The sequence below is a fragment of the Bison bison genome, unplaced genomic scaffold (assembly GCF_000754665.1).
Source record: "Bison bison bison isolate TAMUID 2011002044 unplaced genomic scaffold, Bison_UMD1.0 scf7180017864139, whole genome shotgun sequence".
Taxonomy (NCBI): domain Eukaryota; kingdom Metazoa; phylum Chordata; class Mammalia; order Artiodactyla; family Bovidae; genus Bison; species Bison bison.
The window spans coordinates 11424654-11444653 of NW_011494711.1; the positions used below are offsets into that span (position 1 = coordinate 11424654).

General features: G+C 37.5%; 1 protein-coding gene across 1 annotated transcript in view; it reads left to right on the forward strand.

The window, feature by feature from the left end:
- The window catches only part of GPD2 (glycerol-3-phosphate dehydrogenase 2 (mitochondrial)), a 149563-nt gene extending 130715 nt beyond the window's left edge, over positions 1 to 18848 (forward strand). The window contains exons 10-17 of the mRNA XM_010840019.1: positions 3439 to 3573; positions 3828 to 4003; positions 4565 to 4696; positions 5759 to 5917; positions 12032 to 12144; positions 12238 to 12316; positions 12506 to 12604; positions 15474 to 18848. Coding sequence (XP_010838321.1) covers positions 3439 to 3573; positions 3828 to 4003; positions 4565 to 4696; positions 5759 to 5917; positions 12032 to 12144; positions 12238 to 12316; positions 12506 to 12604; positions 15474 to 15599 — 1019 coding nt within the window. The 3' untranslated portion in view covers positions 15600 to 18848. The remainder of the gene's footprint in view (positions 1 to 3438; positions 3574 to 3827; positions 4004 to 4564; positions 4697 to 5758; positions 5918 to 12031; positions 12145 to 12237; positions 12317 to 12505; positions 12605 to 15473) is intronic.
- Positions 18849 to 20000: the final 1152 nt, after the last annotated feature.

Genomic DNA, 20000 nt, shown 5'->3' on the forward strand with positions numbered 1-20000 from the left:
TTGATATAAAAACTTCAGAGAATGTTCTAATATGCCATTTCATATATATTGATCAGTATTCATGACTTCTACTTGATACAGTATTTGAGGTACTGAGAAATACTAGAATTGATACTGCCAAAGACTTTCAACATGGTGAGAAAGATGCAACAGTAATGCCATCTTGCTTAGCTATCTCGACAGTATGAGGACCAGGAAAATCAAGGTGAATAGAATCTTTGAGTTCTGAAGCATACAAGCTAGAGTTGAGGTTTTTCCTCACGTATTATACCATGGTGAGTTCTTGACTACAGCCAAGATGATGTTCTTGGCTACAGCTGGAATGGTAGGGTCAATTTCTGGGTAAGAACTTGAGGGTAGGAGTACTTAATTTAGTAAAAATATTTTCATTTATTTGAATTGATGAGATTAGTAGGAGAGAAGGATACTTTGAAATGTTAAGTATGGAGCATGCTGTGATAGTAAAGTATTTTGGAGAGAGTCACATTCTATTACAGCAGATTATATTCTCACTGTCAGATTTCACTGAATGGTTTCTCCATTGGAGACATGAGCAAGGTGGCCATGGGGGAGTTACCCAGTTTGAAAATTTACCAGGACAAGTCTGAGATGTACTACTTGACAGTTTTGTTCTAGAACTGCATTATGCAAAATTATAGCCTATTTGTGTGAATATCATGTGCTTATTTAAATTTAAATTAGTTAAAATGAGAGAAAGTTTGAATTTCAGTTTCTCAGTTGCATGGACCACATTTCAAGTGCTTCATAAGCTCAGGCAGCTAGTGGCTGTTGAATTAGACAGTGTAGGTACAAAACAGTTCCATCACTGCAGAAAAGTCTATGAAACAACTCTACGTAAGCTAAAGGTACTTACATAGACCGTTTAGAAGCAAATACTCAATTTATTAGAATCGTTGAATTTGTATTTTTTGTTGGTATAAAATAAAGAATGCAGTATCTTGTAAAAGAAGATCTCCAGATATAAGAAGTCTCAGGAGGTGACTGATTTCGTGATTGAGCAAAACCTTCAGTGCAGGACCCTTACTGCTTTTCACTCCCCCACCCTCCAGGTTGCTTTGCCCCGCAGTTGTTTCCCATTTTGTTACAATATGGCTGCAGAAGTTCCTAGCAGGATTGGAAGGTCCTCTGTGCTATCTGTCCACTGCTGGTGAATCTTTTACCAAAGAGAACTTTAATTAGAGTGTAACAGTGTGCAAGGTTTCCATTGTGGGTGAGTAGGTAATAAAGAGAGAAACCTGTTAGTTCAGTTTGCTGCTGTCTTTTCTACAAGTTAGAATTCATGTTTCATGTGTTTAGCTATGCTGTTCTCTGTGGGCCTAGATTATCCCCACAGCCCTGACTGGTCACCACTTAATTTAGATGCTAGAGAGGTAAAAAGTGCTTTATTCTTCGTCACATCTCCCCACCCCCTGCAAAACGGCATTTTGAATAATCCATACAAGTCATTAAATCTCAAGGTTGGGAGAAAACTGATAGACAGTAGATCCCCTGATCCAACCACGCTCTAATGTAATAATATAACAATGCTGTAGGCCATAAAACCTGATTCTTACTTTAAATGTGATCTAAAATTTGATTATCCTAAGTGTATCTTTTTAAGTAAATTTTATCTCAGTATTCATCTGATATAATTCTCAGACTAAAAAACTGAATGCTAAGATATCAAGCAAAATAAATTAAGGTTCTTGACCTGTTATGAAGTCTTCCTGATAATGTTTTCTCTTCCTTTTTTTGAGTATCAATTTCAAAAATAAGGATTAAAAATCATATCAGTATATATTGTGCTTCATTTAGTTTTCCTCCCTGAATGAAAAACTCAAATGTTTTAGGTTGGTCTTTTTGTTTCAGATAGTACAGATTCATAGATGTGTTTTTCTGCCTGTTATACCAGAAAAGGTAAAGCATTTGTCACAAGGATTATTTGGATGTGCTTTAAATTTACTTTAGAAAGTTTAGTTTTCTACCAAATAATTTTAAGATCAGTCAGAAGGCTGTGAGAATTGAAACCAAATTCCTGATCAGTGTGGCTGCCTAAGGAATTTCAGAGACACACTTTGAGACTTTGCAGTGACCACAATGACGTTCTAAGTGGTTGGCTAAGTTTTATTTTTGACTCAGAGGGCAGTTTGAACCCTAATGGAAAATAGTGGTAATTTCCTAGTTAAGCTTTTTGTAAAGATTAAAATATTGCATGATTTGTGTTGCGGTTTTACAAGACTTTTGTGGAATTGTGTGGAGTGAGAATTAACCCCCATTCCATGGAAACCATCAGGATTAAATCCGTTGAAGAAGATCCCCCCCTAAGGGAGCAAATCTAGGGATGGTATCCCAGCATCAAGATGCCCTCATGGTCAGCAGTTAACAAGACTGGAAGCCTTAGGTTTTCCTCACTAGCGTATGAGTTTTATTCTCCCTTTGTTTAGATTCAGTGTTGGAATATGGGTTTGATTAAACACCCCTGTAGAGATGTATGGGTACCTCTTTCTTTCAGATTGTAGTCATATTATGAGTGTGGCCCTTAACGAGCTATGCCAAAATATGTCAGATTACCTTAGCCTTAGATGAAGTTATCTTTACCAGACATCTATCTTTCGTTTGAGATCAAGATGGAGAGATTGTCTGTCATCCAGTATAACTTTTTAGGGTCTTTTCCCTGTACTTGGTTATGTGCTCTTTTTTTGGACTGGTCTAATATTTAGTCATTTCAAAGTCTTTGTGATTCTTTACACAAGAATTTGCTAGATGTATATTTAAATATTTTTCAAAGTCTGCTTTGTCTAAATATATAGAAGGTTCACTATATAAGAACACACAATTCAGATGTGAATGGGATCTGAAATCCAGATTGCCCTCTTCTCCTAATAAGTATTTTTGTCTTTTCTGGGAAGAGATAGCAGGATATATTCTTGGAGGAGATATGACAACTCATAAGTCTTTTGGTTTGCTTGGTTGGTTTTTGTGTCTGCTTTACTGTTGTTGTTCTTTGTAACTACTGCAGATTGTCCCAGCTGAGGGCTGCTAACATTTATTTTGTTTCCTTTTTGAGAACCCATATCAGTGATTTTTCCAGATTTTTGCTTTTTTTTCACCTCCTTTACCATTTTTCTGGCTGCTCTGCACAGCATGCAGGATCTTAGTTCCCCTACCAGAGATCAAACCCATGCCCCTTGCAATGGAATCACGGACCTAACCCCTGGACCTAACCAAGGGCCTAACTACTGAACTGCCGGGGATGTCACCATCCCCATTGTAACTTACCACTCATCTAGCTCTTATATTTAAGGGCTTTTCCTCCCTTTTAAAGTACATATTATGTGTTCCTTTTACTGAACTATTTTCTGCTTATTAATTATTTCATGGTTTTGTTGAGGTGTCTTTGAATCATCCTTTTTAACTCTTGGCATTGATCCTTCCCAGTGAGAAGAGGGGATGTCCTGGCTGCGTGGAGCGGTATTCGCCCCCTTGTGACAGATCCCAAGTCTGCAGACACGAAGTCCATCTCCCGAAACCATGTCGTGGACATCAGCGAGAGTGGCCTTATCACTATAGCAGGTACAGGATGCTACCTTGTTGTTGGATGTGCTTTGGATAGCAACTTGAGTTAAATTCTCACATCAAAATCTCATTTAATGCTAATGAACAGGTTTTGTTTTTTTTTTTTAATGATTCTGAGTAACATCTTACCCATGGCTTCACCACATTTGTTATAAACAACAGGTGAATTTTCTTATTAATAAGTTGAGAAATGGTTAACTGTAAGAAAAATGGGTAGTAACCTGATGAATGACTTATCAATGTATTTTTAGGTGGAAAGTGGACAACCTATCGATCTATGGCAGAAGATACCATAAATGCCGCAGTCAAGGCACACAATTTGAAAGCAGGACCAAGTAGAACAGTTGGGCTTTTCCTTCAGGGGGGCAAAGACTGGAGCCCCACACTCTACATCAGGCTCGTCCAGGACTATGGACTTGAAAGTGAGGTGGGTGTGCATTGCCGCATCATCTTCCTCTTGACTTAATCTCACTGTTGCCAGTAACAGGATCGGCAACCACGGGGCCTCCATGACTCCGAGTTTCCTATAGCTCAGTTTGCTTCTGACAGTGTACTGTGGGAGTGAACTAATGGGAAAAAATATTTTGCTCTAGTTGCTAAAAAGCAATGCATGTTTTGGTTTCTGTTTTAGAATCTAGGGTTTGTATGGCTTGTTCCTAGCAGACAGGACCTCCCGAATTCTTTCTCTCTTGAGCATAAGGAAGGCTGTTCTTCGGAAGTGATATCAGGAGCACAGTGAAGCTGAAGCTTCATCAGTCACTGGTACAGTGATACATGTGTAGTAGACTTTGTGCTGGCCTAAGCGTTTGGAGCCTATGTGGTTTCCTCCCACGAAATCAAAATCAAATGCTCTCCTAGGATTATTAGTTACAGGCTGTTAAAAAAAAAAAAAGAAAACCTGACGAGATAAGCAGGTACAGTTTTTTGCTTTGTATCCAGAAGCTATTGATACTTCAAAGGACCTGCCTGATGCAGTTTCATTTCTTAGGTGGCCCAGCATCTTGCCGCCACCTATGGTGATAAGGCTTTTGAGGTGGCCAAGATGGCAAGTGTGACGGGAAAGCGGTGGCCCATTGTTGGGGTGCGTCTGGTGTCGGAATTTCCATACATTGAAGCAGAGGTATGTGAACGGCCCTGTGGAAGTTTCCCATCTGCCCTGGGATACTTTTCATCTGTTCACTCTTCGTCCTCTTAAGAAATTATACATAGCTAAGTTTTAATGCAGAAATATCAGCTATAAGCTGGAGCAAAATGTCTGCCCAGCATATTTGTAAATTGTAAACAAATATGTAAATTGTTTCATTTACATAATTTTAATTTCATCTCTGAAGTTATATTGATAGTGATAACAATAATCACAGAAAATATGGATTTCTTTCTGCTCCACAGAGCTATCCCAAGTCTTACTGACTCAGTAGTTTGCCCCTTTTGAGAGTTTGGAGCTCCTCAAGTTTGTACCACTTACGTTCTGCCTGATGACTTTTTTTTTTTTTGACATGAACCATTTTTCAAGTCTTTATTGAATTTGTCAGTGTTGCTTCTGTTTTATGTTTCGGTTTTGTGGCCACGAGGCATTTGGTATCTTAACTCCCTGACCAGGGATCAAACCCACACCCTCTGCATTGGAAGGCAGAGTCTTAACCGGTGGACTGCCAGGAAAGTCCCTGATGATATGTCTTGACTTGACATTTATAATTCACTACATCTTAAACACGGGTGTCCAGTAAGCATTTTGTTGTTGATTGAATGCAAGACTTCTGTCATCTGATTACTCTCAGACATAAAACTGTAGACAGCCTTCAGAGATGAGACTGTAACTTTTTAATTTTAACTTTAAATTTGTTCTTTGCCTATTCAGCTATGTGTATTAACATCCTTGTCATAAACAAAAGAAGTGATTACTGTGGATGGTAACTGAGAAGTGATTCAGTTTACATGTTTGGGGCAGTTTCTATTCAAGGAGAAGACATTAACTCTTATCCAAATTGTTCCAATTTCCAAATCTCCTTTGGCAGGCAGAAAATGGAGAACTTGTGTGATGTCACTATTTGCTTCATGCCTGCTAGAGGGAACCAGAGTATATAAAGAAAAATGTCATTGTACCTAAGCATGGATTTTAAGTGAAGCTTTATTTCCCTCCTTTTAAAAAAGGCTTAAATTAATCATTTTACTTCAAACCTAGGTGAAATACGGGATTAAGGAGTATGCTTGTACCGCTGTGGATATGATTTCACGTCGTACTCGCCTGGCCTTCCTAAATGTGCAGGCGGCAGAGGAGGCCCTACCTAGGATTGTTGAATTGATGGGCCGAGAATTGAATTGGGATGATTCTAAAAAAGAGGTATTATATAGAAGTCTCTAAAACCACATTTTCCATTACAGACATGGAATGTCTTAATCTGTTAGGAGAGGCTAACAGTTATTTTCTCTTTTTTTGATTGGGGGGCAGTGGCTTTACAATGTTGTGTTAGTTTCTGCTGTACAACAAAGTGAATTGGCTCTGTGTATACATGTATCCCTTCCCTCTTGGATCTGCTTCCCAGCCCCCACCCCACCGCACCCTTCTAGGTCATCGCAGAGCACTGAGCTGAGCTCCCTGTGTGGTTCAGCAGGTTCCCAGTGGCTATCTGTTTTACACATGGTAGTGTATATATGTCAAACCTAATCTTCCAATTTACCCTCCCCGTTACCCCTCTGCCCTCTCATGTCCATATATCTGTTCTGTACATCTGTGTCTTTTTTCCTGCCCAGCAAATAGGTTCAGAGGCTAGCATAGTTTTTGATGGTGACTTTATAATTCCTGCCAATTTCTGTGTGTATTTAATACTACTAGGCCTTAGGAAACTGGAAAGATATTCTTGTAACAAATATGTCATCATAACAAATTCTGGTAACAAATATCCTTGTAACCAAATATTCTTCTTGGTTGTTTTTGGAAAATCCCTTATAGAAAAATGTTCTAAAATTTGTGGTCATAATTCCTGAAAAAGTAAGATAATAACGATTGTGGGTAGAACCTTTTCTGGTTTTCATTGAAAACATTCTTAGAATGTATTCTTCAGTGAAATTCACACTCCTGCAAGTTTGCCTTTGGTAGGAAATCGTTGTTTTATGGCCTGACCACAAATGCTTATTGATTTGTGTCATTTGAAACTTTATATCCAAATTTAAAAAAAGAAAGCCACTGATGCTCAGATGTCCACATATACAGCCCAGGGCCTCTTGTAATAAACAGATCGTCATGATTTTTAATTAAACCAAAGTTTCAGGCAGAGGCATTTTCTTGTATTTATTCAGAAACTATTCCCTGTGTTAATTGGTTTAGTTCCTTTCCCCTAGTCTTTCTTGAACCTATTCCATTTAGGCTCCTTCACGGCCACTTTGCTGTTAGTGGCTCTGGTCACACTTTCCAGTCTCCTCCACGTTGCTCCATGTTCTTGGCTCTCGTCATCCTTTTAGTCAGCCAGTTAGTGGCCTTCCTATAGTTGATTCCTCCCTCTTTCCTATACACCACCTGTCTTAGTCTATTCAGGCTGCTCTGACAGGGTACCACAGACTGAATGGCTTACACAACATAAATGTATTTCTCACAGTTCTGGAGGCTGGAAATCTGAGATCGGGGTGCCAGGGTGAGATGGTTGGGTTCTGGTGAGAGCCTTCCTCCTGGCTTTCAGATAGGTACTTTCAGGAGGAGATGCAGGTAGGGGGCACTGTCTGGTCTGTTCCGTTGAGTGTGCTAATCCCAACAAGGTTTATCTAAAATTAGTTACCTCCCCAGAGTCCCATTTCCAAATCCTGTCATACTGCAGGTTAGGCTGTCAGCATATGGATTTGGGGGATACAGCTCAGTCCATGTAGTGTATCCCAGGTGGCACTAGTGGCAAAGAATCCTCCTGCCGACGTAGGCGATGCAAGAGACCCAGGTTTTATCACTGGGTTGGAAAGACCCCCTGGAGAAGGAAATGCAACCCACTCCAGTATTCTTGCCTGGCGAATTCCATGGGCAGAGGAGCCGGGTGGGCTACAGTCCATGAGGTTGCAAAGAGTCAGACATGACTGAGCGACTAACGCTTAGACTGTTAGAATCAGTCTTCAGGGGTGAAGCCATAGCCCTACATTTAAAATGTTCTCCGTCAGTCATTTTCATGCCACATATGTAGTGTACTGATGGTAGAAATCACTGAAAAGAACTCCTTAATCCTGGTCACAGTGCTGTCAGGCATAACCTTTACCCTCATTTTATAGATGAGAAAACAGACTCAGGGAGTAAGTCTTGGTGAGAGTTCATACAACCAGTAGATTGTGGCACTGGGATTGAAGCCAGGTGTCCAGATCCTGGACGCCCTTTTCCCACCCAGCCCTGTTGCCTCTGCATTGGCGGGACTGGTTTATATAGCTCTTCTGGTTTTGAGTTTGGGTTTGGCCAGTTTTAAAGCTATATAGTGAGGCAGCACTAGAGTGAAACTTACTCCTGTGCTACTGCCAATCATTTCTACCATGTAGAAGGACTGGGGATAATGTGTTCCTGTAAAAATTATGGTTGGAGTGATTTGAATATGCAGGAAGGTGCTTTGTGCCAGGAATGCAGGCTGTAGGAGGTAGGAAGAAGGAAGAAAACTCTGTGAACTGGCTGTGTTCAGCTCTCCCGAGGAAACTAGATTTACATGGGTTTAGGTTTTATGAGCAGATTTATGTACTCAGAAATATTCTCCCAACCCCCTAAACAAACAAAATAACAGAAATAAGAGACCTGAAGTTATTGCTCAGTATCTGAGATATAGGAGTATTCATGAGAACAGTAGATAGTCTAGAGAGAACAAAGGAGAGGGGAGAAAGAATTAAAGGTTACCGGACTGCTAAGAAAAGGTTAAAAGCACTGGGATTATGTAACCTGCAAAAGTGAAAGAGGAGCAGGGTGATAAATAACTCTTTGTAGATGAATTGTGGTTGTTTTTACCAGTCAATACTTAACTGAGTGACTTGTATCCTGAGCATTATACTAAATATTTAGGGGAATAATAAATAGCTCATAGTTTCAAGGATCTTCAGATTTAATCGAGTGGTTACAACACACACACACACACACACACACATATATACACCTCAGGAATGTGTGTATCTTCCAAAATTTATAAGATGATTTGGAGAACCATTATTTAAGACCAAAGGCAGCCAACTTAGAACTGATTAAGGAGGAAGGCACTATCTAGGGGAGTTGGGGATTGATAGAGGAGGTGGTAAAGATATTTAGGAATGCAACACTGCCAAATTGTGTTTTACACAATTAAATATATATGTTAATATGTGTGTGTGCGTGCTTAGTCATGTCTGACTCTGCGACCCCTTGGACTATAGCCTGCTAGGCTCCTCTGTGGGATTCTATGGGATTCTTCAGGCAAGAACACTGGAATGAGTTGCCATTTCCTCCTCCAGAGGATCTTCCAGACCCAGGGATCAAACTCTCATCTCCTGTGGCTCCTGCTTTGGCAAGCAGATTCTTTGCCACTTGAGCCACCTGGGAAGCTCTATGCAAAAACAATACATAATTATAAATAAATAATCAGTGTCTAAATTAATAACAGTGAAAAGATGACTATATGGTCAAAAGAGTTTGGGAAAATCTGAGTTAAGCAAATGAAACCATAATTCCCTAGTGCAGATAATTTGGTGCCTTTAAAGTGCTTATGTGCATTGTCAGTTTCCCAAAGGCAGCTTATTTGGGGACAGATCCAACTCTCACATGTTGGAAGGGCTGGTGGAAAGGGAAACTAGTATTGCTTTAGGATGTATTTTGGGAAATGCTGCAGTAATACTTGGTAATGTAGACTTTATAACCTGCAGAGAAAACATGCATTTCATTGAGAGACTTTAAAAAGAAGACCACTTAAGTAGATTGAGGGCATCTCCCAAAGGGAAATTATTTCAAAATTGATTCCAACAAGAAGAATAAAGAGGAAGCAAGTGAAGAAATGGAGTGACCATGGACAGAGCAAACTGATAAGCACCAAATATCAAACAGAGGGAAGATGGGTGCTCAGCAGCGGAAGAGTACCCAGGACAATCAGAATGTATATGAATAGTGTCAGCAACTGGCAAAAATCCTAAAAACATTAAAAGTAGCTTTTAAAACTAGAAAAGAGTACAAAGAAAGTCTAACCTAGATCCTTGCTCAGAGGTAGCTAGCACCAGATTTTTGATTGCCAGAGAAGGGAGGGAACCTTTCAACTCATAGTTTAATTCCAATTTATTTTTTCTTTTTCTCCTATTTGTCAAGGAGAATGATTTTCATTGTGAGAAAAGCAAAATAAATATTGATAAGAGGAAATAGGCATTTAAATAGGAGACTGCTCTAAATGCGTTTTTATGCCAACTCAGAAATTTTATATACCTCAGGGTACTCAGAGAATTTGCAGATGGGGTTTATTTAACTACTGTCGAGGTTTAAAATATTATGGCAAATAGGAACAGAATCAGAAGACAGAAGGTGGGCAAATGTAGTACCACATTCTTAAGTTGGCTGCTTGGGTCCTGAGTAACTAACAAAAGTGGAGAAATAAAGTTTATAACCTATAAGCCGGTGGTCTTGGCATTGGTCTTGGGCTGTTTTGTAGGTTATGGCATTTAAGTTTGTTTTATCAGTATTTAGCAAGAAGTAGTGATCTCTGGAAGGTAATAATTAATCACTTAGAAAAAATCACTTCAGATATAGCTTTTCAGGAAAAGCACATGATTGTTAGATTGAGGATATGTTATAGACATAATATATTTGGATTCCATAAAGCATTTTTTTTTTCTGCGCTCCCCCCGCTCCCACCCCCCCGGCCTCCATAAAGCATTTTATGAAGCCCCCTGTGATGTCTTTTTAAAATGGTGGATTTGTAACTAGTCAAATGATCATCTTTGGTGTACTTGTAAGAAACTGGAGGAAGGGTGAATGCTTGGTGATAGATTGAAGCAATGGGTGAAATTGCAATTACATTAGGTATAATTTAATAGAGACAAATGGCAGACCTTGTATTAGGTAGAAAAACAACACCATCCATTCATGATAGATTTGACAAGACTTAACAGTAGTATATGCAAAAAAGAAATATATTTTTTGTTAACTGTAAATGCATAGCAGGTAACAGTGGATCATGGCTGCCCCCAAGTGCAATTACAATCTTAAGCTTCCTAAAGAAATCATATATCTAGACTAATGATGCTGATAGTTACTTCTTTCTAGGTACTTGCCAGATCTCTGTTGGAGTATTGTGTTGTGTTCTGACCATTTTATTACATGACAGACTAGCTGTGGTTTGGGAGAAATTATCCAGCATGGTGAAGGGATTTAAAATCATGTGTTATACAGGAGAGTAAAAAAACTCTTAAAAGGAAAGCTCTATTGGTTTGGTCAAAAAGCTTGTTTGGGTTTTACTGATACAGCTTAGGAAAAACCAGAACGAACTTTTTTGCCAACTCAATATTTGTTGTGCTGTGATACAGGAAAAAAATCTTTTGACTTAAAAAAAATTACTCTCAGAAAGTTTCACTAATCCCAAACAAATTGGTGGAATTGCAGTGTTCACAGCAATAGGTAGTATCAGTTGAGGCTGGGATCATTGAAAACAAGAAAAGTAACTATTCAATAGACTAGCGTGGTTTTTTTTTTTTCCCAAAGCTCTGTCATTTCCATCCAACTAGCAGCACCCAAGCATTGGAGAAGGAAATGGCAACCCACTCCAGTATTCTTGCCTGGAGAATCCCAGGGACAGGGAGCCTGGTGGGCTGCTGTCTATGGGGTCGCACAGAGTCGGACACAACTGAAGTGACTTAGCAGCTTAGCAGCAGCATCCAAGTGACAAAATGTTAGAATTGGTTAACCCATGATGTCTGTCTTGATACAGCATGCCACATTACAATAGTTATTTACTTTTAATTGCTCTTTGGTCACCAAACCACAAAGATTTGGTCCTGTAGATTTTGCTAGTCAATACTGTGGGGGAATATTCAGCAATAAAAACAAACAGTATTAAAGCATGCAACAACATGAATGACTCTCAGAATCGTTATGCTATGTGAAAGTAGTCAAACACCGAAGACTACATACTATATGAACCCTTTAATATGAAATTCTAGAAAAGACAAAACTCTGGTGACAAAATCAGATCAGTGGTTGCCTAGGGGTAGAGGTCAAGGGAAGGAAGCAATTGGAATAGGAATGAGGAAGCTTTTTAGGGGATAGAAATGCTCTTTATCTTGTTCGTGGTAGCGTATAAACAGACTGTGTACCTAAAGTTGGTGAATTTTATTGAATAAAATTATACTTCAGTAAAACTAGAGGAAATAAAAAATTGTCCTGGCCAGAAAAATGAGGATGAACTTTCTGTTTAGAAAACCAAGTGGAAAAAAAGGAGAAAAAAAATCAATAATTCTTTCCATAAATCTTTGAACTTTGTGTGTGTCTGTGTTTTAGGAAGAACTTGAAACAGCCAGGAAGTTTCTATATTATGAAATGGGCTATAAATCTCGATCAGAACAGTTAACAGATCGCTCTGAAATTAGCCTACTGCCTTCAGACATTGACAGGTACTTCTAATAAGTTTCTGTCTCCCCCTCTCTCTCTCTTTTTGTCTTCACTTACCTAAGTATATTTTTCCATTATTTAACATTGTGTTCCAGGTACAAGAAGAGATTTCATAAATTCGATGCAGACCAGAAAGGCTTTATTACCATTGTTGATGTTCAACGTGTATTAGAGGTATTTTTTATGGTTCAGTATCTTTGATAGCAGAGGAATGTAAAGATTTTCCTAGATAATTTTTTTCTCATCTAGTGCTATCTATAAATACTATTTCTCTCTGAATTTTTGAAAGGCTAGTAATGTTAATAAAAGGAAATACATAATTTTTAGTGAAACTTCATTATTTTGTGCTTTCCTTTTACTTAGAGTATCGGCGTCCAAATGGATGAAAATACGCTACATGAAATTCTGAATGAAGTAGATTTGAATAAAAATGGACAGGTTGAACTCAATGAATTTTTGCAGGTGAGTTGTGGTGAAAGGAAACAAGTATATTTGCTTTTTATCTATTCATCATCAATAGATACTCAGGAATGGATTTCAAAGTCAGTACAGTTGTCACCTCATTCTGAAAAAGAAGAAAGCTTGAAGCCAGCGAAGGTTGATATGTCTTAAAGGATATGACTTTGCATGGTGTGTGTTCTTTTGCTTTTTATAAGATACATTATGTTGTATTGGGCAATTTAGATTAAATCTAGGTTAATTATGGCTTAAAGGGATAAATCAGAAATGTGCTTTATAAAGAAATATGCTGTGGGAGACCACTGCTGGACACTTCTTTACTTCTAAAGTACAAAGTTTATTTTTAATAGAGGAAGTTTAAAGAAATCAAAGTTGTGTTCATTTGAGAATCATATTCACTTGAGAACCCAAAATGAAATGGTTATATTCTTATGTTACAACAAACCTGAAAAGCAAGAGAAAGGAAAGCTATATTCTAGGGTCAAGACCATGTAATCCAAGCATCTTTATTTCTAATTTTCCACTTATTCAAGGTTCAGTTGTTTAATAATAACCGGAAAGAAAGTAAATGTTGTTACTTCAAAATGGATGCTACACATGAATCCTTAAAAGTTCCTTAAAAGAAGGAAACTCAACCACCTCATACGTTATTTGTAACTGTCCATAGAACTCTGCTCTTACGAAGAATGTATTGGTTTCCAGACAGGCCAGGTTTTTTCTGTAGTGCTTCTTGGGCAGGTATTTCAAATGAATGCCAGGTCTTGCTTGCACCATGGCAATGATGAATGCTGAACATGAAATAAATTAATGCTGGGGATTTTGGTCAATGTCAGCCCTTTCTTCACTGTGTCAAGTTAAACAAACAAGATCAAGGCAAAGGAAATGGTAATTGTCTCTCTGGAGATGAGCAGCAGATAAGAGCATTGTTGAATCTAAATGCAGAAAATTTTCACGGGTTGTGTCCAGCATTACAAAAAAGAATGTTACTTCTTTAGCTTACTGTTTAACTAGGTGGACATTTGAAATTGAGTTTAAAATGTATGCTTGGAAATTAGAAACCATTTCATACATTTTTTGTCTGGTTGTTTTCCTTGAGAAATTTGTCTGTCTCAGGATTTTAGAAAACTTTTCTTCAAATAAATAGCTAATGCTTCATTTCATATAGGTTGTAAATAGACAGCAGCATTTAGGGTTCAAAGACCTGAGGTCTTAGAAACAATAAGAGTCTAATGTTATGGATATGGATTTTGGGTGTTAAGTAATTTTCTTGAGTGCAGTAGAGCTAAACGCATAGAAAATAATTTAAACCAATTGCAAGTTTTCTTATAGTCTTTTTAATGATTATTTCTTGTCCAATTCTAAGTGAAAGGGACTAGAGATGCTTTACTAAGTGCATACATGGTATCATTTTCAACTTAAAAATGCTGATTATATTTCTTATGAAATATATTCACACCCAAATGTTATTTTTTCTCGTAATATGGTTTTAAGATATATGTAATGTTTGAAGAAAACTTTGATTTGTTAAAAGTTGATACATCATACAACCTTTATGGATAAAGGAAAAAAAAAAAAAAACTCCAGCTCTCTCAGTTCTGTTAGTGCTGATAAACTTTGAAGGTATTCATTGAATCAGACAAAACAGTAAACAAGACATTGCTGTCTTTAGATGTCCACATTCTTTGTTATACCATTCATAGATGGAGAGTATCTTTTCAGGGTTTTGTTTCATTTTTATTAAAATAGTTTCCCTTTCTGAAGATTAAGAGTCCGTGTGTATCCTATTAGACAGTTTTGAATATAGATATTTTAAAATAATCCTCATGGAAGATCTCTGTAGATTCTGCATCATTATATGACTTTATTTTTAGGTTTGGACTCTAATGACTTCTGCATGTAGGAGTCCATCTCTAATAAACAGTAGCTTGTGAAACAGCTTTTAATAAGGTCATGAAATTCTGATCCAGCCACTTGGCAGATGCCTCTGACCCTTATTCAGAGTCATTTTTAAGAAATGTATCTCTTTAGACTAGAAACTATAACCCTAAAAATATTTTGAGGATTTACATATATATATATATACACACACACACATACTCCTGATGAATGACTAAATCAGTTCTTTAAAAAATAGATAAAAAATATTGAAGAAGTGAGATCAAGAAAAGCAAATAGTTAAAACCACATCAACTTGAAAAGGAAAAAAAACAATCCCCACGCTCATAATTGCACAGTGCCTTCCAGATTAAAGGCCTTTGCCCGCCGACTGCATGTAATTTCAAGACTAATTCTGATTTTATCCACTGGATAAAAATGAATTAGCTAAAATCTGGGCTGTGGAGTGCTTTTACTTCTTAAGGTAGATCTCTGGGTCCATTTTCAAGGACTTAAAAGTAAATGATTTTAAAAAGTCTTTAAGGAATTTGGATTTGGGGGACTTGAAGTTGTCAAGTACAATAACACTAAAAAAGAGTAGTTAAATATGTCATGGTTTGTCTTTGTTCAATCCCTGAGATTCCTTTTTAAGATTTTAAAATGGAATTAAAGATTCAATATTTGAGTTGCTCAAAAAAATGTATATGTGCTGAGCTCATTAAGGGGCAAAATGTAATATATTCAATCTGCATTTTAAAGGCAGACTGATTTGCTAGATAGGTGTTAGTTTTTGCAGCCTTGGCAAAATACCTGCCCCTTTACCCCTTTTTGAAATGTTTGAAAATCATAGTTTCTTCTGTGAACTGTAGTACCTGCTATGGTTTTGATGGGGGCACTTAATTATTCTCACCTGCTGCAAGGGTTACTATTAAAATGCTGTGAAGACCAGGAGTAAGCTGGTCCACCTTTTGAATCCGTTACCCATTTTCTCTTTAAGCTGATGAGTGCTATTCAAAAAGGAAGGGTGTCTGGAAGCCGGCTCGCTATACTCATGAAAACTGCCGAAGAAAATCTCGATAGAAGAGTTCCCATCCCTGTGGACCGAAGTTGTGGAGGATTGTGAGTCTGAGCAGTGAATCCACAGCCGACAAACATAGGAACAACAAATCATCATGTAACAAACCAGAGAGGACCGACACCACTCCAAAACAGTAGACACGGATAGCTGCCTTGTTGTAACACTGGGAAACATTCCAAAGCTTTAGGATGTCGATGTAGACCCTTTATTGGTATTTGCCATTCAGTCTAGCTTCTTAAAAGTGTATTTTATCATCTTTTCTCATTTTCAGTGCACACTGATTTAATGTTTTGCTTTCATTTTGTGATCTGTTAGACTGGACATACTCCCTTTTTGTTTATTCATTTATTCTAAGTCAATTTGAGAGAATATTTTGGCAAAAATTGAAACGAGAAGCTGGAAGCATTTTGTGAGATGCACAAACCTCTGGACATTAAGCTTGTTGATAGTATTTGTTCTTAAAAGAAATGGAGTGGGACCTATTAAAACAATAGCATTTCTGGAGACCTCTCAGCCCCCTTCTTCCTCCAGCTTGTCTGCTTTCTTTATCCAGACTTTATATCTAAGCATGACTGGTAAAACTGGAGAGGGAAAAAAAGTTTAGATCTGGTTATAAGAGCAAGTCTCAAAGAGAATCTCTGAAAGCTTCCAGAATCACAGGTACGAGATATAAGGATAGCATTGACATTTGCTGGGAGTTACAGTGATAGTTTCATCTCAGCGGTTCAATTTCCCCCCCAGTCACAGCTAGTTTTTCTTTGACTATTACAGTTGCCAGGAAGATCCCTGCTTTTCTTATTTTAAAACCAGGATTTAAGTGGCAAGTTGGATACAGTGGGATGGGACTAGATTTCTCAAATCTTTACAGTTGTAATAAATTGAAGGATTAAAAAACCTGTGTTCATATAGCCACATATATAGCACAGTTTTCAATTCTCAAATCCTAGGAGTTGGAGCATGTGATACCATCGAACATGGCCTATTTTGCTTAGGTTACTGTATCAGTTGGAGGGAATATTTATAAACAGATAGTAAAAGAGAATAGAAATAGCCTATTAGTTAACTTTAATTATAATTATTTGTAAAAAGGCACACAATTACAATGTTCATGGTCATTTTAATTGCTTAAAGCCTTTCTCCTTCTGTACTAAATGGAAAAGTTCTCAACCAAAAAGAAAAAGAAAAAAAGAAAACCATACTCGACTCACACTCACACATGTCCACCATCACACACATACACAGTCACAGAAAGACAAAACAAAAAGATCAATCTGCTCAGAATTTAGTAAATACATAATATACTGAATTTAAAGGGCCCATTTGGCATGCTTTTGTAATACTTTGGTGGCATTTTAGCCAGTTGTCTAAATTTGTCTTCTTCGTGCTTCCTCTTGTGAAGTTAACTACCTGCTTCTTTTGATTTTTAAGAGCACGTTGTGTATAAAATAGGAAATGTGACCCTTTTTTAATGTCAGGTTTTCATTGTGCAGACTTAATTTTTCAAACTGGTACATAAAACACTTTTGTGCTGTTATTTCTATATATGTCAACATTGTAGAATATCTTTATGTCTCATTCGAGTTGGGCATGAGCCTGTCTGTCATAATATACACACTGGAGGTTAGCTCACCTAAGCCCCCACCCTCACCTCGGAAACAGATAAGGTAGCACGGTAACTCATTTTGCTTTTAAAATGAAGTTTAGACTTGCCATTTCCTTAAGGAAAACCTAAAACAGAGCAAGTGAGGCTCCCAAGTATCACTGTGAACTTTTTCTTTTTAAGGTGTGATTTTTTTTTTTTTTGCACTGGTTTCTTTTCCTTTTTTTCTTTTTTTTAAAATAATAGACGCATGTGGTTTTGTAGTTTTGTTTTTCTATCAAGATAGTAATTTCACTGTTTAGAGCCCAGCGACCCTTAATAGAAGAGCTGTCCTTTAAAACATCAGAGATGATGTACCACAGTATTATACATTTGTGCTCTCTCTCTTTCTCTTCATTTCTAGTTAAATCAAGATAACGATGGCTTGTATCCCCCCTGAATCCATTACAGTAGGGATCGGGCTTATGACCTGAGTGGCCTGGGCAGAACTGTATTTGAAAAGAGGCCTTGTTTGTGCACGCTTTGCTTTGAGTGAAGTTCCTTTAAGGACAAAGAAAAGCACACTTTTCTTCCTTTGAGCGTATCTGCCTTTGCTTAAAACCTGCTAATTCTAAAACATACGCTCCTTCACCAATCCCAGAGTCTCGTCTTGGAAATGAGCTGGTTCCAAGTCTTTACTGTGAATAAAGCACCCCCGCATTTTGTATACAGTTCTTAATTAAACCTGTGCAGCTTCTTTACCTGATTTCAGAAAAGGAGAGAAGAAATGGGGGGTGGGGTGTAAGTGTGATTCAAAATCTATTCCAAGCGCCAAAAGAATTTTTTTTCTTTTTTGTATAAATATGGTATTAGCTGATTCTGTTGGGCTGGGTGTGGGGTGTGTGGAAGACTGTCTTTTGTCATCAAGTGATTTGTTTAAAGAGCCTTTAATGGGATTCAGGTGAAGGTACCCCCATCTGTGGTGGAGAGCTGAATGCTCCCTTCAGTAGCCCTTCGCACAGTTATAACAAGAGTGGAAATGCCAGATTATTTGTTAAGCCAAGGTTGTCTGCCTCATTGCCGTCATGCTGTTTGCAATATTCTTGCTTTCAATCAGTTTAACTTTAGGATTTCCACTACTAAATGCATGCTCCCTATTCTGCTTTAGTTTCTAGCTTTGTATTGTCTTTTTTCAAAGTATGTAGTTTGCTCTTTTATACAACAACAAAATTTCATTCTTTTACTGAACTGTAAGAATGATCATTGATCTTATTTCCCTTTTTTATGTATTTGTAAAGATTTTTGGCATATGAATGTAATAACATTGAAGTCAGTGACACTAATACCTTGCACTGTTTTGCATTATGTCTACCCTTTATATGGGGTAAAAAAGCCCTACTGTGCTTTGAAAGAATATCAAGTATAAGCCCAGTTCTGGAGTCGATATACACACTGCATGTTTTCATATATGGCATTTTTTATGTATTGTGTTGGGTTATTGTTCTAGATTGGACTGTTAAATGCTATGTTTGAGGCTGGGTTGTCATTTTTATAACTGTCTTGGTGTTTTATCGCCATTATTTATTACTTTTGATATACAGAATGAGCTGCATGCATTTATAGAGCAATAAGAGGATGTATTTAATGTGCCTTGTTTTTAACTGAATAAGAACTGAAAGCATGAATCAATAAAGCTGATTAAAATGGTCCATTTACTGGCATGTTGATGTACCTTGAAGTCAGAGAAATAACTTTGATGACTTGTAGTTTAAAAAAAAGTTTGGAAATATTTTCACAAACTGTATTTTTAATTGCATTCACACATTAATACTTTTTGCTTGCAATTTTGTAATTTTATCTCAAAAGTAAATCCCTGCATAGACTGATGTAATTTTATGAGACTGCCAGATTTATTTGTATTAATTTGTTGCTGGAACCTTTAGGGCACGACTTCTGTATTTGTGCAATCCTATTCTAAAATTACATGCATCCTGTTAGGTCTGTTGAATTCTTTTTTTCCTTTCTTTTTTTTTCCTTTTGTCAACCAGAGCCTTTTAGCCTGAGCATTCCCAGGCACACTGATGAATTTTATCATAACCAAAATCAATAGAAATGAATGGGAAAGATTACATAATCCATTTTGATCATCTTACATGTCAAGTTAGTGTAGGGTTGCCAAGTGTTGATAAATGCTCTGACAGAAAAAATGCTATATATTTTCATTGTCAGTAAATCAGTAAAGCTGTTATCAGTTTTAACACAAATTTTATAATGCCTATGTTATTTTATAGGTTTTAATTTACACATGTATATGGAGCATTGTCTCCATTTGTGGTTTAGAAGCGCTGCTTCTTGGTTTTGCGTGCTCAAAGGCCTGTGTGAGCTTCAGAGGTTCTTTGAAATCATATAGAATAACACAGAGCACTAGTCCCCAGACAGACTTGGAACAATGAACTGTTTGTTCAAGGCCTGGAAAAAATATCTAAGAGCTCAAAACACTGTTTATTGATTTAGCTCATCACACTTCATAGCAGTTTAAAATTTGTCAACATAAAATTTGTCAAAATACATTACTCCTGGTTTTCAAAATGTGTAAATTTTGGGTAATCCAAGGAAGAGAGATAGATACTCACATCAATACTTTGCAATCTTGGTCAGTACTGCATTATCAGTCATGGCAGATTTCACCTGATGACATTTGACTTAGGAAGGAAGCAGACAACAGAAATTTTCCATTGTTATGGCACCCTGGCAACTAGAGAAGTTCTGTATCAAGAGTTGGAGTCAATGAGCCTCCTGGGCCTGTGCCTTGTATTTTAGGCCTCTAATTAACTACCCTGCGTGTGAAACACATGCGCAGAAGAAAA